Source organism: Salarias fasciatus, chromosome 20, assembly GCF_902148845.1.
Source record: "Salarias fasciatus chromosome 20, fSalaFa1.1, whole genome shotgun sequence".
NCBI classification, from domain to species: Eukaryota; Metazoa; Chordata; class Actinopteri; order Blenniiformes; family Blenniidae; genus Salarias; species Salarias fasciatus.
In genome coordinates this window covers 33340597-33358128 of record NC_043764.1, presented here as the reverse complement: position 1 = coordinate 33358128, position 17532 = coordinate 33340597, and the positions used below count along the sequence as shown (strand labels likewise).

Here is a 17532-nt window from a genome sequence, read left to right as displayed (position 1 = left end):
AACACAAATTGCCCGTTATATTAAAGATTTTTTTTTTGCAATTCAAATTTTTATTGAGTTTTCATTTTTATAACAAATAAACTGAAAAAAGGGTTTTTGAGGAAAAAAGAAAAAAAAAGGAAAAGAAGAAAAAAGAAGAAAAAAAAAGAAAAAAAAGGAAGGGCAGGACAGCGGGCGATCAAACACATCTCTACATATGCATTATTCCATAGAGAGGTATTCCATAATCCCAGGTACAGCAGGCATGCAGCACATCTCCATCAGACCAGGACTATCTTCACACCTCCTGGCTCTCCATATCCAATACAAATCTTCCAGTACTGTCCCACTGCTCATCCGTCACCTCAGCCTGACCGCCCAACCTCCCAACATCCTCTCGCATGCCGCTGCCTCCATCACCTGAGCTCTCCACACGTCCAACGCAGCGGCCTGGGGATCCTTCCAACACCTCAGAATTATCCACATGTCACCAGGACAGTTTTCAAAATGCTAAAGGTATTTTTGTTTATGTGGGGTACCAGTGTTGTGTCCCCGAGGAGACACACTCTTGGTTTTCTTGGAAGCTCCCAGTTCAGCCAATTATTAAACAATTTGAAACAGATTCCCACAATGGGAGAATCGTTGAACATCCCCATAGTGCATGGATAAATGTGCCACTTTCTCTTTCACATTTCCAGCATAAATCTTTGTTGAGGAACCCCATTCTATTAAGTCTTGAAGGGGTAAAGTAATATCTACGAATTATTACCTCCACCAGGAGGTTATGTAATCATGTCGGTTTGTTGATTTGTTGGTTTGTTAGCAAGATCCTGGAAAAAGTAATGGACGGATTGCAATGAAACTTAGTGTAAAGGTGGGTCTTGGGCTAACTTAGAATTGATTAAATTTTGGTGATGATCCGGATCACTGTCTGGATCCAGGAGTTTTTTTAAAGGATTCTTTATCATTGAGAGATAGGGAGTCTTTCACATGGTTGAGCAGGCCCGCCGACAGGGGGGACAAACGCCTGGTTCACAGGACGCACCGCTTCCGACGCGGAAGTGGAAGCGCCGCTCACCGACTGTCAGACCGGCGCCCCGTTAACCTCTCTGACGGTTCATACAGGAGGCGTAGCGGCTCGCGCCGTGGACCGCCAGCTGTAAAGCTGGACAGAGCAGATCGCTCCAGACAGGAAGTCAGGAACGGAAAATATGAGAGAATCCGGTGAATTTTCAAATTAAAATCAAGTAAAATAACATAAATGATGTTGCTTTTAGGTTTTCCTTTTCAGATAAACACACACACACTGGGAGAGAGGGCGAGAGAGAGAGGCACCGCACGCTGCAGCGCTCCGCTCCCATCACAATGTTGTGTGATTGTATCTGGTGTTCTTACGGCTGTTGGTGACTGATCTGAGCTGTGGCGGAGGTCTGCCTCTCTGAGGGCCAATTCTAGTTTTATACTGAATGAATTTACCTCTGGCCTCTCTTATGTATTCCTCAGTGTTGGAGATAATCCCCTCCATGTTTTTTCATCAATTTTACACGACAGATCTTTTTCCCATATCTTCTTAAGATTGTTACAGCCCTTACTATTTGTCCAAGGACACATCTCATACCATTTTGATGCTTTGTGATGTATGTTAGGTAGCTGCATGTAGCACTCAATTGTATTTGTATCTGAATTAACAGAGACAGACCCTTTGAGACAATGTCTAATTTGTAGGTACTTCCAAAATTGGTCTCTGCCTTCTAAATTAAATTTTTCTCTGAGTCAGTTAAATGAAAGAAAGCTACCATTTTCAAACAGATCCTCTATTCTTACGGCTGATTCTGATACCTTTTCTCAACCATTGAGCCCAGTAGATAGTCAGTCTGTCTGTTTTTATCTTTGGATTACACCAGATAGGTGCATATTTTTGAGCATACTGAGAAATTTTACATCTCTTATGCACCTCTTGCCAAACCATTTTCGAATGTTTTAAGATGGGGTTGATCATCTCGTTTTTCTCATTTTTAACCATTTGTCCGAGAACTTCAACAGGTTTAAACGGCGAGGTGAGTTCTGGCTCTAGAAGAACCCAGTCCAGATCAGTATCAGCTTCCTCCCAGTGGTGTGTAACTTTGGATAACTCAAAATTCACACTATAATGTTTGATGCTCGGTAATGATTACCCCTGCCTCTTCTTCGATTCACATAATTTATCTATAGCCACAGATCCGAGGTTTTTTCCCGTCCCAGAGGAATTCTTTAATCATTTTGTCAAATCTCATTAGAAGTTGCTTTGGAATACATATGAGTATCATCCCTGTTAAATAATTTATTTGAGGTGCTACCACCATTTTTATCGTATTAACCTTACCCCATAGTGACAAGTGTAATTTTTTCCAATTATCCAAACTTACTTTGATTTTATCTAGTACTTTTTCCATATTACTTGTCGTAATTTCTTTTATATCTGGGTTTAATTCTATCCCTAAGTATTTCATTCCTTTTGGTGACCATTTAAATTTAAAAGGCAACTCCGGTTTTTTGACACCTGGACCTTATTTCTAGGTGAGTCATGCTCATATACTCACTCAGACAGACCTGGTGCAGCTCAGAGTCCAGAAGTTATTTAAATCCAACCGATGTAGCTGCACTAGCGGGGGCCACGGCAGGGGAGCTTCAGCGCGGGACATCATCTCTGCAAGGTCGCTCATTTCGGCTCTATTTCTTGATCCATCGCCAGTGTTATCATAAAGTCAGCACGTCTACCGTCTTCAGGCGGGTCAGCTGACAGTTTTCGCTAACTTAGCCACAATTAGCTCGGATGGGAACGTTGGAGCTCCTCTCCCCAGCAGAGAGGCACTCTAAATAACTTCTGGAGGACTCCGAGCTGCACCATGTTTGTCTGAGTGAGTATCTGAGCATGACTCACCTAGAAATAAGGTCCAGGTGTCAAAAAACCAGAGTTGCCCTTTAAATGTGGATAGTTGATCATGTAAACAGCTTTGGGATACCAGCATTACATCTGATTCATGCCAATTTATACAATAACCAGAGATCTTAGAATATGATTGAATCATTTCTAATAAAACTGGTAAAGAGGTGGCTGGATCTTGGCTCAAGATCAAAATGTCGTCTGCATAAAGAAACTAGAATTGGCCCTCAGAGAGGCAGACCTCCGCCACAGCTCAGATCAGTCACCAACAGCCATAAGAGCAGCAGATATAATAATAAAACAACATTGTGATGGGAGCCGAGCGCTGCAGCGTGCGGTGCCTCTCTCTCGCCCTCTCTCCCAGTGTGTGTGTGTGTGTGTTTATCTGAAAAGGAAAACCGAAAAGCAACATAATTTATGTTATTTTACCTGATTTTAATTTGAAAATTGACTGGATTCTCTCATATTTTCCGTTCCCGACTTCCTGTGTGGAGCGATCTGCTCTGTCCAGCTTTACAGCTGGCGGTCCACGGCGAGCCGCTACGCCTCCTGTATGAACCGTCAGAGAGGTTAACGGGGCGCCGATCTGACAGTCGGTGCGCGGCGCTTCCACTTCCGTGTCGGAGGCGGCGCGTCCTGTGAACCAGGCGTTTGTCCCCCCTGTCGGCGGGCCTGCTCAACCATGTGAAAGACTCCCTATCTCTCAGTGATAAAGAATCCTTTAAAAAAACTCCTGGATCCAGACAGTGATCCGGATCTTCACCAAAATTTAATGGATTCTAAGTTAGCCCAAGACCCACCTTTACACTAGGTTTCATTGCAATCCGTCCATTACTTTTTCCGTAATGCTGCTAACAAACCAACAAACCAACCAATAAACCCACATGATTACATAACCTCCTGGTGGAGGTAATAATTTATGTTCCCTGCCACCTCCCATAACTCCCTTAGTTCTTGATTCAATCTGATCCTTGTAGCTAATGGTTCTAAGAAAATAGTGAACAATAACGGACTTAAAGGACCTGTATCCTGCTTTTTTACCTCATCCAAACCCTACTATTGGCATTAACATGGTAATAGTTTATTTTTGGCGCTAAGGAAAAGTCATTTTGTGTTGAATAAAGGATTTTCGGAGGTTAATTCTGAAACCGAGACGAGAAAACGCTCTGTTTCACTGAAAATCCCGCCTCTCCCCCTGTGGACTTTGACTGACAGCTACTTCAACCAATCGGAGCTGCGTTAGCTTCTCTAAGGGTTAGCTTTAGCTCTTTAGCTTTAGCTTCTCTACACGCAAACACAAGCAAAAACGTCTTTTCCTGTTACTCAGACATGCATGGGTGAAGGCAAATAACATTTTGGGGGTGGTTTTAAAGGGAAAGCAACTTTGTGGAATGCTTAAAACCTTAAAACATTGGATTTGCATGATATAGGGCCTTTAAACTACACCCTTGTCGAGTCGACCTAGTTATACTAAAAAAATGAAGATATTATCCCATGAGTAGAGACCGCGGCCTTCGGATTTCAATATAAAACTTTGATCCATCGGCAGAAATTTTTACCAAATCCACATTTTGAAAAAGTTATAAATAAGAAAAGCCATTCCACCCTATCACCAAGTGATATAGCTGAAATAGGGTGGGGGCTAGTTCTATTCATCCAAATCAAATGTAACAGTCGCCTCATGTTATTGGCAGATCTATTTTTAATTAATTCTACTTGATCTTTGTGAATGATTTTAGGTAAAACCTTATCTAGTCTTAATGCCAATGTCTTAGATGATGTTTTGCAATCCACATTTATTAGGCTTATGGGCCTGTAATTAGCTGGGTCTGTTGTATCGTTATCTTTTTTGGGTATTAGTGATATAATGGCCTCATTAAAACTCTTTGGAAGTGAGCCATATTCAAATGCTTCTTGGAGAACCTCCGTAAGAAAAGGGCAAAGAGTATCCGCATATCTTTTGTAACATTCTACTGAGAAACCATCAATCCCTGGTGATTTCCCAGTTTTCATACCTTTAATTGCCATTCTAACTTCGGCTTCTGTTATAGGTTAATCCAACCATTTTTTTTCTTCTGGGGACAGCTGTGGTAGCGCCACCCCCTGGAAGGATGAGTTGAAGTCTGTATCACCGGCAGTAGAAGTGGACGTATATAAATCTTCAAAGAAGTTTTTGAAAACTTCATTTTATTTGCTGATGTGAATAATTTGTCATCTTTTTTAATTGCCGTGATAATATAATTTGAATCTAGCTGTTTTAACTGTCTTGCCATTAATCGTCTGGTTTTTTCACCGTTTTCATAGAAATTGGTTTTGAGTCTGAATAATGAGTATTCTACCTTTTTACTAAATATTTCCTGTAATTCCAATTTTAATTTACAGATTTTTTTTTTAATTTTCTTCATTATATTGCCCCGCCAATCGTTCTTCTAGATTGGCTATTTCTTTTTCTAATTGTACTTTTTGGTGATTATCTTTTTTTTTCCATGAACTGTAAGATACACATTTTCTCCTGACAAACGCCTTTAGTGCATCCCAAACAGTAGCTAATCTTTCTGTTGTTCCCCTATTAAAGGTAAATTAAGGAGTTTTTCAACTTTAAAAATACTTATTTTCCACCATAAATATGTTCCACATTTTTAATGCTGTGTACAATGTGCCCTGACATATTCATTACCAGTACCTCTAACAGGCTAAACTGTCACTTCAAAGTCACAGTGCCGGTCCGGCTCCAGAGTTTTTTTGGGGAGAATTTGAAAGGAATGACGTAATGCGCGCTCCGGCTGGTTAGGTTTCATTTTGTCCTCCATTACTCCGCCAGATGCTTAGTGAGCAACAACTGAGCAGGATCTTCCAGAAAGTCAGAACAGACTGGCTTCTAGCACTGCCACAGCTCCACACACACTCCACCAGGGAGAAGACACTTACATCTTACTGGAGCGCTACTAAAAGAGCGAGGAAGGAGTTCCTCTCTTCCGTGCACGGGAGCCACAGGGACGAGTGTTTCACTAAGCTGCATGATGTCCAAGGCCTGCAGGGGGCGCTGTTTCACATAAAACGTGCAAACTCCTTAATGCATCTTTACTATCTAAGAATGGCTTAAAGCAGAACTATGCAAGATTTGCTTTAGCGCTCCCCCTGCTGGTCTCCTGTGAAAGCTCACTGTCGTAAACGTCCTCCGCATCCCCCGCCCCCGTGTGCACGGAGCGTCTCACTCCCGTTTCCTTTTTTTCCGCTCGTTAGACAAAGTTTTTTTCTGTCTTTTTGGTTCTGCCATCCGTGAGCCCCTCAGGGTGGCGTTGCTAACGCTAGCGAGGGTTTCATGTTTGTTTTACGTGCTTTTGTTAAATCTTCTGCAGCGGCAGTTCCTCGCGCTGCCCGGGAACTTCCTCCGGTTCTCCCTCTGTCGTAGACACGCCTGCCTCGCACAATCAAACACAACAAGAAAACAAACACACTTCAGCTCAGTGCAGCGAACTCACTCGCGCTCACTTCTACGAGAGGAGGTGCCACTCCTCTTTATTTTTCAGTTACCAAACGGAAATTAGAACCAATCAACACATTGTGCAAAGATCGTCTATTGCAACACAATGACAGATATCGCACTCCAACAGCTTTTATCCTTGTCCTCCCGTATGAGCGCCGTAAAGCAGGTTTGTTCTCTCAGATGTAGTCGGGTCGCTCCTCTGAAACTGCAAGCGCTGTTTTCAGGTATTTTGATGACCTTTGAGCAGCTCATTGCTACTTACAACCTTAGCAAAAATCATTTTTTCCAAGTACCTCCAGATTAGAAACTTAATTAGAACTAGTCAGAACAATGAACTTAGAAAACCCCAACAAACTTCATTAGAAAAAATAATGCTAAAAACCAGTCAGAGAAAAGGTCTCATCTCGGAAATTGACCATTTGTTAACATCATCTTCCATCGCATCCAGCACCCCACCCCCGGCTCCCGACGCAGCATGCAGTCACCGCTCTGCACCGCTCCACAACCCCCCGTCCGACACCGCATGCAGGCACCACGCCACACCGCTCCACTCCGCCCCCCCGGGCCGACACCGGGCCTGCGCTGCTCCGCTCACATTTTTAGATTCAAGAAGATTCAAGATTCAAGAAACTTTATTGTCATCCCAGTTCACATTAACATGTTTGTGGCACGAAAAGGGGGTACTCAGGTCCCGGGTCAGAAGCCTAACTCTAGGAGTAACTCAAGGGATACTAATAATAATAAGGATAAAAAAAATAAAAAATAAAAAACAATAAAAAAAAGTATTTGCAGACAAGAGCAGTAACCTGGTGTGTAAAGTGTCCAGTGCTCAGTGACAGCAGGGTCTCTCTAGTGCGGAGTCGGAGCCTCCAGATCAGACTGGAGCTCAGCAGTCTGACAGCTTCAGGACAGAAGCTGTTCCTGAGTCTGGTGGTTCTGCTCTGCTGCTCAGCTCCTTCCTGAGGGGAGGGGCTGAAACAGGCTGTGTGCTGGATGAGAGGTGTCTCTGAAGATGGGGAGAGCCCCCCCCCCCCCCCCCCCCCCCCACCCTGCAACGTGAAGAGTAGAGGTCCAGGATGGAGGGCAGGCTGCTGCAGAGTCTTCCTCTCAGCAGCGGTCAGCTGCCACACGGTGATGCAGCTGCTGAGGACGCTCTCCACCGCACAGCGGTAGCAGCTCTTCAGGACCGGGATCCCCAGACCAGACCTCCACAGCTTCCTGAGGAAGTAGAGTCGCTGGTGGGCTTTCCTGACCAGTCAGGAGGTGTTGGTCCTCCAGGTGAGGTCCCTGGATATGTGCACACCCCGGTACCTGTAGCTGGAGACCGTCTCCACGGCTGCTCGGCCGATGTGCAGGGGAGGGAGGGGGCGCCGGTCCTTTCTGAAGTCCAGCACCATCTCCTTGGTCTTCTTCACACTGATGCAGAGGTTGTTGTCTCCACACCACTGCACCAGCTGCTCCACCTCCTCTCTGGAGTTGGACTCATCGTTGTCGGAGATGCATCCCACTACTGCTGTGTCGTCCGCAAACTTCACAATGTGACACCGGAGTGTCGCCGAGCAGGTCGTACGTCAGCAGAGTGACCAGCAGGGGGCTCAGCACAGCCTGGGGGGAGCCGGTGCTGAGGCTGACGGAGGAGGAGGTGGTGCTCTGGATCCTGATGGTCTGAGGTCTGTTGGTCAGGAAGTCCAGGACCCAGTTCCCCAGTGTGGATCTCAGCCCAAGGAAGGAAAGCTTCTGCACCAGAGTCTGTGGGATGATGGTGTTGAAGGCTGAGGAGAAGTCCAGGAAGAGCAAACGGACGTAGGAGTGTTTGCTCTCCCAGTGGGTGGGGGCTGTGTGGACCACTGAGGAGACGGCGTCATCAGTGGAGCGGTTCCTCCTGTAGGCGTACTGACGGGGGTCCACAGTGACAGCGATGGAGTCCTTGATGTGGGTCATGACGAGCCTCTCGAAGCACTTCATGACGATCGGGGTCAGGGCCACCGGTCGATGGTCATTCAGGCCTGTCACTGCGGAGCACTTGTGGACAGGGACAGTTGTGGCAGTCTTTAGGCAGGTGGGGACAGAGGACAGAGACAGTGAGGTGTTGAAAATGTCTGCAGCACCTCAGACAGCTGGTGGGTCAGTCCCTCAGTACCCCTGGATGCTGTCAGGGCCTGCAGCCTTGCGGGGGTTGATACCCAGAAGGGTCTTCCTTACGTCTGCTCAGTCACACTGAGGGGCGTGTCGTCAGGTGAAGATGTGAGTCTGGTGCTGGGGGGGGGGGAGTTTGGATCCTCAAAGCGGGCGTAGAACCTGTTTAATGCATCCGGCAAGGAGGGGTCTCTGGGGCATTGTGCATTCCTGGCCTTGTAGTCTGGAATACACTTAAGTGGCCCTGGATTTTCTGGGCGTATGTGGCTTTGGCCCTTGCGATGCCTGCAGTCAGTTGTCTTCTCGCCACTCTAAGTGCTGATGCCCAGTGTTGTCACTAACGCGCTACTAATTAACGCGTTACTTTAATCTGATTACTTTCTTTCAGTAACGAGCAATCTAACGCGTTCATCTTTCCCAACCAGTAATCTGATTAAAGTTACTTTCCTAAGTGACTGTGCGTTACTTCCTCATAACATATGTATAAGTGAATTTCTAAGAGAAAATGTTTCTCCTGCATTTGGGAGTGACGCCGCATGTCACGTTTTCCCAGGGGAGGACAAAACGCCGGGTCACGTATTCACGACTATGATTTAATTTAATTCATGGGGCAACAGTAGCTCAGTTGGTAGAGCAGGTCGTCTTATAACCAGAAGCTTGGCGGTTCAATCCCCGCTCCCACAGGCGTAAAACTGTCGTTGTGTCCTTGGGCAAGACACTTCACCCCACCTTGCCTAGTATGAAAGTTGTGAGAGTGAATGGTTGGTGGTGGGAGGGGCCAATGGCGCAGATTAGCAGCCTCGCTTCCGTCAGTCTGCCCCCCCCCCCCCCCAGGGCAGCTGTGGCTACAGCAGCAGCTCACCACCACCCAGTATGGAGAGAATGAAGAATGCAATGTGAAGCGTCTTTGAGTGTCCTGAAAGCGCTATATAAAACCAATGCATTATTATTTATTATTAATTCATTTATTTAACCAGTTCAGCCCGACGGACTGACAGCTGTGCGCGACTTCACCAAGTGTAAAAAGTGACTAAAGTGCTGCGTGGATTTTTTTCTTTCAGTTGTGTCTCAAACCAGAAGCCTTAATCTCACTAACTGAACGCTGCAGCTGCACTTTGACAACCGAGTGTTTTATAACACTTTAAAATCCAGATGCAACAATTCGACACGCCCCCCCTCCCCGCACCTCTCTACACAAAACACAACAGAACGCAAGATCCGTCTGCTCCACCGCAACATACTGGATATCAAACGAAACTAGAAGATCTACACTTTAAGATGACACCAGACAGAATCTTCTCTGAGCCGAGCAGCTCCCGTCAGCCGCAAAACAACCCCAGAACCCAGCTTCACATTTCACAGTCAGCACCTGAGATCATGTTTCTCACACACTTCTTCAACAAATCTCAAAGCTGTTCACACCAAACACAACATGTTTTATTTCCTCACCGTTTTGTGGTCATTTTCCATCTATCCAGCTCCTCTGACCAAAACTAACGCCATAATTCTCTGGAGTGTCGAAAGAGCGTCATGCGCCAGAATTAGATGTGCTGCCCCTTGTCGCCATCTTGTGGGCTTGTCGTTACTTTTGGGAGTTTAAATAAAGTTCGCTGACGTTCCACGTCTCACAAGCTTTCGAACGATATGTTACACGTGACTGAGGCATCATCCAGCTGGGAGACATCTTTGAGCGTAACCACACAGTGCCGCTAGAATGAGGCACGTCAATGGTAAACAGTTACTATTTCTGTGATATTTGGCAATTTTTTTATTCTGAAACATGAACATTTATCTTCATTGTGCGTTTACAGCACATTGCACATAGTTTTTGTTTTTTTCTTGATGTGAATTTTTCAGATATTATTGTTTACATATTGTAAAGGGGATTTTTTTTTGTTTTCCTGTGATATAATTGGCTGTTTTTGTATTGATATGCATGTGGTGTTATGCATCAGTCTGCATTTCATACACTGTCTGTTCTACACCAGTTTCTGTGTTGTAAAGTCAATAAAACAGAAACAAAAAAACATGCTCATGTTTCAAGTTCCTGCACTATCAATAAAGTATTATTTAAACAACCAGCTGTCATTCTTATGTTGAGGCAGCAAAGGGAGGAAATCAGTAAAAAGTACCTAAGTTACTTTTAAAGTAACTTAGTTACTTTGATATTAAAGTAATCAGTAAAGTAACTAGATTACTTTATTGATGAGTAATCAGTAATCAGTAATTGGATTACTTTTTCAAGTAATCTGTGACAACACTGCTGATGCCTCACCTGCCCTGAACGCAGCATCCCGGGCCTTCAGTAGAGCTCTCACCTCCCATTCAGCCAGGGTTTCTGGTTTGAATAGCAGGTGATTTTCTTGGTGGTTTTAATATCATCAGCACATTTAGAGATGAAGCCGAGGACGGTGGCGGTATTCCTCCAGGTCCACCTCTCCCTCATAAGTTGCTGCCTCCCTGAAGACTTGCCAGTCTGTGCATTGGAAGCAGTCCTGGAGCAGAGGCTGAGCCTCTGTCCACACAGTGACTGTCCTCTTTGTTGGTGGGATCTGTTGTAGCAGGACGGTATGATGGCACCAGCAGGATGGAGATGTGGTCGGAGAGGCCAAGATGGCGGCGGGGGAGAGCTCTGTATGCATTTTGAATATTGGTGTACACACAGTCCAGAGTGTTGCTTCCCCGTGTGGGGATGGTGACGTGCTGGTGAAACCCGGGCAGGGCGTCCGTCAGTTTCACGTGGTTAAAGTCCCCAGCGACCACGTAAAACGCCTCCGGATGCTTTTTCTGTAGGGAGCTGATGGTGTCGTGCAGTTCCGCTAGCGCTTCGTTAGACCTAGCATTAGCATTAGCCGGCGAGATGTAAACAATGGTGACGTACATCAGGTTGAACTCCCGTGGCAGACGGAATGGCCGACATTTCACAGTCATTAGCTCAATCGCCTCAGAGCAGAAGCTTTGAACCAGCACACAGTTTGTACACCAACCTTCGTTTATATACACACAGAGTCCTCCGCCGCGCGTCTTCCCCGGCCGCACGGAAGAGGCGAAGGCCGTCCATCTGGAAGGCTGAGTCCGGCATGTTGTTGTTCAGCCATGTTTCTGTGAGACACATTACGGCACATTTCCTCATCTCCTTAGAAACAGTCCGCCTCAGACGTAACAAGTCCACTTTGTTATCCAAGGAGCGGACGTTGGCCAGGAAGAGAGTAGCAATCGGCGGTCTGCTAGCCTTTAGCTGGGCCTGCGCTTCCCCCTCTTTTGTTTTCGGGCACAGCGTTTCCTCTTCCTGGCTACTCCAAGCACTCTGCGGCGCCGCTCCGTTGTTCTCAGGAGCCGGAGTTTACCGAGTGCAGATTTCAGTGCCGGTGTGATTGTAGCAACTGAACTGTCCCTGATGTTCTTCAGTTCGATTGAGGAATAAGTTTTTAAAGAAAATAAAGCTGCTGAAGTGTTAAAAAGGGCTTCTTTTCGGGAGCTTGAGGAGCCGCTGCACAGCTGTGCACCTCCATCTTGGAACCATGACGTCATCTCGTTTTAATTAAATATGGGTATTAAATTGCAGGTTTTCTTGCTTATAGACTAGTCGACTAGTCGCAAATAAAATTTGAGACTGGTCAGCTGGGAACTTAGTCGAAATTCCCATCCCTAGTGTTGACGGTGTTTTACTGGTTTGTTGGCGTTGTGTCGGCGGTGTGTAGAGTTGCCAACCGTTCCTTGAAAAACGGAATCGTTCCGTATTTGGATGTAAAAGTGTGCGTTCCGTACTGAGCTGAAAAGGAACACACTTTGTTCCGTATTTCTGAGAGTCAAAACGTGAGGCAATGGAACATGCGCTTTTTTTGAAAACTTACAGTAAATCGTTCACCGGCTCTCTGACGTTCTGTGACCAATGAGCTGACAGAGATGGCTCGACAACACAGAATCACTCTGATCTCATTGGTCAAAAAAAGACCGTTCCTAGTAGGCTACAGCAGTTCATTGGCCAATAGTCAGTTTGGTCACAGAGCGCATGGGAAGAAGTAAATCAAAACATTACAGCAGCATCATGGCTTCCAGAGACACGTAAGTTTATGCCGTTTCCATAGCGGATATATTATGTTTAGTTCATTGATTTGTGTCTGCTGCTGCAGACTGTGGAGTGTTTTCAGTTTAGAAACGGAACCTTGTTGGTTTTTCTGTTCAGAAGGTTTTTCAGTTTTGATTTTGCACTTTTTTAGTTGAAAATAAAAAAAGAACATGTTAAAATCCAGAAGAGACAGCAGCTGTTTGATGTTATTTTGCACATTTAGCAATAAATAGAGAATAGAATAGGAATAGAAGACTTTATTAATCTCACAGTGGAGACATTTACAGGTGTATAGGCTCATAGAACCCACAGCAGGGTGCAAAAGTAATGAATGGTGCAATAATTAACAAGTAACAGTGCAAATCATACTACGACTGATAATACAAGCTAAAGACAATGAAGAGCTGACTGTATGTACAACCTGAATCTTAAAAATATAACAGGAAATATGTAATATATACAATATACACAATACAATATGCAATATACGATGCAATATATAACTATACAGTATGATATATAATATGTACAATATGTTTTAGCAGAGTGAATGGATACAGCAGAGTGAATGGATGATAAAGTGTCGCTGAATTTCTTAAGGGGGGGGTGCAGAATATTATAATGTCCAGGATTATTGCTCATATTCTACACAGTAGAACTGTACAGCCTGACAGCGGTGGGGATGAGAGGCCTGTGGTAGCTCCTTCCTGCTCTGAGGGTCTCAGTCTCCTCTGAAGGAGCTGCTGAGCTGCTCTGCCGTCCGGTCAGTGGCTGAGAGCTGCTGTCCATCATGATGATGATACTGGAATGATAACTGTCTCACTGCAGGCCTCAAATACAAACTGATCAAGCTGATCATGAGTTATTATCTTGCTACTGTAGGTGTGATGCAGTAGCCTCATGTGTTTTTATAGTCTGTAATAGGTATAACTGTGGCAAAATGCTGTTATATATGTGTTTTTCACCCTCCAAAAACCCAGTTTTTTTTCAGCTGCCCGCGAGAGGCGTTCCTTATTTCAATCTCTGGGAGTTGGCAACCCTAGCGGTGTGTGTGTGTTGACAGTGTGTGTTAACGCTGTGTGTGTTGACGCTGTGTGTGTTGATGCTGTGTGTTGATGGTGTGTGTTTTTAAAGTGTGTGTGTTGACGCTGTGTGTTGACGGTGTGTGTGTTGGTGGTGTGTGTGTGTTGACAGTGTGTGTGTTGACAGTGTGTGTGTTGATGGTGTGTGTGTTGGCGGTGTGTGTGTGTTGACAGTGTGTGTGTTGACGGTGTGTGTGTTGACGGTGTGTGTGTTGGCGGTGTGTGTGTGTTGACAGTGTGTGTGTTGACGGTGTGTGTGTTGGCGGTGTGTGTGTGTTGACAGTGTGTGTGTTGACGGTGTGTGTGTTGGCGGTGTGTGTGTGTTGACGCTGTGTGTTGATGGTGTGTGTTTTGAACGTGTGTGTGTTGACGCTGTGTCTGTTGTCAGCAGCAGCTGTCCCACCCCTGGATGTGACGGGAAAGGCCACGTCAGTGGAAGATACTCTCGACACCGAAGGTGAGGCCGACGTTTCACTCAGTGTGACACATGGGGTTGGCTGATGTTTGGCTGATGTTTGACAGATGATTACCAGATGTTTGGCAGATGTTTGGTTGACTCCAGCTGACATTTGGAACTTGATAAATGAACTGCAAGGGTTGCGTGTTCCAGACCGGATCCATGATGAGTCCACGTCCAGTCTTCTACGTGAAGAGGGGCTGTGCTGAGTTTGCATGTTCTCTTCTTTGCCGGGTGGATTTTCTCCCTTCACGGTTTCAAAGACCGTTTTCTTTCCACAATGCTTGTTTTTCCTCTTCACCCTGACAAAGTGTCAGAAGATCTCTTGAACTGTGACTGAAACGTCACATCCAGCAAACACGTTCAGTCACTTCCAGCTTTTCATGGTTTCTTCCAAACTAAGCTTTATAAGCTGATAACGATCACTGAGAAAAAACACTCGGGAAAGCTTTGTAAAGGCAGTCAGTAAAAATTTCAACATATTTAGTGTTGATATAAATAATAAAATTGATTTGTGCTGGATGAACATCCAAAAAAGTCAAATGTCCAAATACTTCAGTGGCGCGTCTTTAATTCACTGGTTCTTTATCTTTGTCTCTTTGTCGGCCACTCAGGGTGTCTTACTTCTCAGAAAACATTATTTCAGGGCAACTCAGATTTTAAGAAATCAGCGTTTTATTCTTCTTACTTTTTTCACTGTCTGAAATGAATCTAAAAAGTCATCTGCATATAAGTAACAAAGCTCATCATGTGCCGGTGTTTCCCTGGCTCCATGCTGCCTGTGCACTCCAGATTGCATCTTAAGGTTCTTTCATTTGTTCTAAAAACCCTGAACAGTCTGGCCTCGCAGTACCTCTCTGAGCTGCTTCACACACACACACACACACACACACACACACACACACACACACACACACAGTCTCGTATTTCTATCCTTGTGGGGACCTTCCATTGACTCCCATTCATGTCTAGCCCCTAACCCTGACCCTTACCCTAACCCTAACCCACACCACAACAAAGCCTAACCCTAAAGAAATGTTTTTGCACTTTTACTTTTTTCAGTAACAACAACATGGTCAAGAAAACACTGTTTCTCCTACTTAGGACCGGAAAAAGGTCCCCACAAGGCACGTCGTTCCACGTTTTGCTATCCTTGTGGGGACATTTGGCCCCAACAAGGATAGAAATACGAGAACACACACACACACACACACACACACACACACACACACACACACACACACACACACACACAGGTTCGTATTTCTATCCTTGTGGGGACCTTCCATTGACTCCCATTCATGTCTAGCCCCTGACCCTGACCCTGACCCTGACCCTGACCCTGACCCTGACCACAACACAGCCGAACCCTAAAGAAAGGTTTTGACCTTTGACTTTTTTCAGTAACAACAACATGGTCAAGAAAACACTGTTTCCCCTCATGAGGACCGGAAGAAGGTCCTACAAGGCACATCGTTCCAGGTTTTCCTGTCCTTGTGGGGACATTTGGCCCCCACAAGGATAGGAATACGAGTACACACACACACACACACACACACACACACCTGCTTGTAGGATTTCTTGTCTCTTCATGTTCAGCACTTTGTTGCCACAGTGGTTGTTTGAAAGGATTTTTAAATGAAGTTTAGTTTTGTGTAGAACTGTCGCTGTTCTCTGCTACACTTGAATGTCTTCTTACAAAGACGGACCTGAACCAGGGTTATTATGAGACACGTCTTGTCTTGTCCCTGCGTGGCCGAGCTGTCCATGGAGTCCGTGTTTGTTGGTGTGAAGCGGCAGCAGAGCCTCACTCACCGGTCCGGCTGTCCTCAGCGTGCTGGGGCTGTCCCATCGTCAAGAAGAGGAAGCTGGAGGAGGCCGAGGCCGAGGCCGAGGAGATCCAGGCCGCTCCCAAGAAGAAGACTCAGACCGCCAAGCCCGCGGCGGACGGAGGGTTCGCCGCAGACAGCGATGCCGCCGAGGAAGAGGAGGAGCAGAAAGAGGGAGACGGGGAGGATGAAGAGACGCGAAAGACGGCTGCAGCGAGGCGGGACAAGGTGGGTGAGAACCAGACGCTGCTCTGCTAGTGGAGCCAGCAGTGCTGGGCAAGTTACTTCCAAAATGTAATCTATTTCATATTATTAGTTACTGTGATCTTACATAGAATCATTACTGTCTCTGGATTGTAATATATTACTCTACTTTTGCATTACTTTTGAGTTACTTCCTCCAAAATAACTGCAGAAACATCAGGAGTCGGCTGCTGGAATGTGGTCTGCTGCAGCTGGTTATAGATTCAGCAGAGGGTGGTGCAGCAGAGGACCCTGCAACCACTAATGGCGACTGTAGCGCCACGATGAAGCTGCCGGCGCAGTAAATGTCAGAATGTCAGAACCACAGAGCGCCAGTCTGGTCGGTTCTGACAGAGGCTGCAAACATCTAAAGTCCAGGACTGTTGATGTGGAAACCACAGAGCTCCAGCAGGCTTTGAGCCGCTGGGCAGAGCTGAGATCAGACTTTGGGAGCATCATGGTGGCTTTGGGCTGCATCTGCTGTTCTGCTGTATTAAAACTCATTGAAATCATTAGGAATAATTTCTCAATCTTTGTTGGTTGTTTAAAGTTCTGTGCTCGTGCCCTGCCTTCACTCACATGCTGTGTATCTCCTGAGTAGAACCAGAGATAGCTGAGGAGTCGTGTGAGCCGAGCTGAGCAGTTTGACATTGAGACAGACTGCAGCTAACTCTCCATCATAAGCTCTACTTCCTCCACCCTGCAGACGGTCAAACACAGGGCCCCGGTCCATAAACAGCCCATAGGAGGCTCCGATCCAGACAAACCACTAAAACCCATTTCAGAGGAAACACTGATTTTTTAACAAATTTATGAAGAGTGGTGGACAGAAGACAAGAGGAGACCTGAGCTGAGAAAGCAGTGGTTTTACTGTTGGACCAGCCTCATGCTGTCAGGGTCGTTTCAGAAGAATGAAACAGCTACAGGAGAAGTGTAGACCACAGTCACCGGGACTTCACTTCTGGATGTTTCATGGAAATCGACTTTATGTTGAGGTTTGACTCATTTTCAGTTTTGTGGACATATGTTCATCAACACAGAAACACTTTGAAGTGAAAATGTTCCGTTTGACACAGTTTGACCGCTGGAGATGAAGTTGTGCTGCATGTGGCCTGAACTGAGATGAGTCTGACACCACTTTGTTACATGAGCCTTGTGAGTCCAGATCGCTCACTATGTGACCCGCTCCCACAGCTCCCACAGCAGGCGGCTCACCGCCCTCCACAGAAGACCCTCAAACAGCAGCCGGGCCGTCTGATGACACCCAGAGGGACAGCTTCAGCTCACAGGGAGAAGGTCAAGCACCCGGGGTCGACCTGAAGCCTGG

General features: G+C 45.8%; 1 protein-coding gene across 1 annotated transcript; it reads left to right on the top strand.

Annotated features, from left to right (window-relative positions):
• The first annotated feature begins 11138 nt into the window (after positions 1-11138).
• LOC115407485 (myelin transcription factor 1-like) lies at positions 11139-17525 on the top strand. Its single transcript, XM_030117831.1, has 5 exons — positions 11139-11159; positions 11247-11253; positions 14065-14133; positions 15967-16190; positions 17400-17525. The coding sequence occupies exons 1-5, from the start codon at positions 11139-11141 to the stop codon at positions 17523-17525; spliced, it is 447 nt and encodes a 148-aa protein (XP_029973691.1).
• The last annotated feature ends 7 nt before the right edge of the window (positions 17526-17532 follow it).

Excerpts from the sequence above, each read along its gene's own strand:
- LOC115407485 (XM_030117831.1), top strand. The coding sequence starts at position 11,139 with ATGGCGGCGGGGGAGAGCTCT. Across the intron at positions 14,134-15,966 it reads AGATACTCTCGACACCGAAG|CGTGCTGGGGCTGTCCCATC; the intron begins GTGAGGCCGACG and ends GGCTGTCCTCAG. Across the intron at positions 16,191-17,399 it reads CTGCAGCGAGGCGGGACAAG|CTCCCACAGCAGGCGGCTCA; the intron begins GTGGGTGAGAAC and ends CCGCTCCCACAG.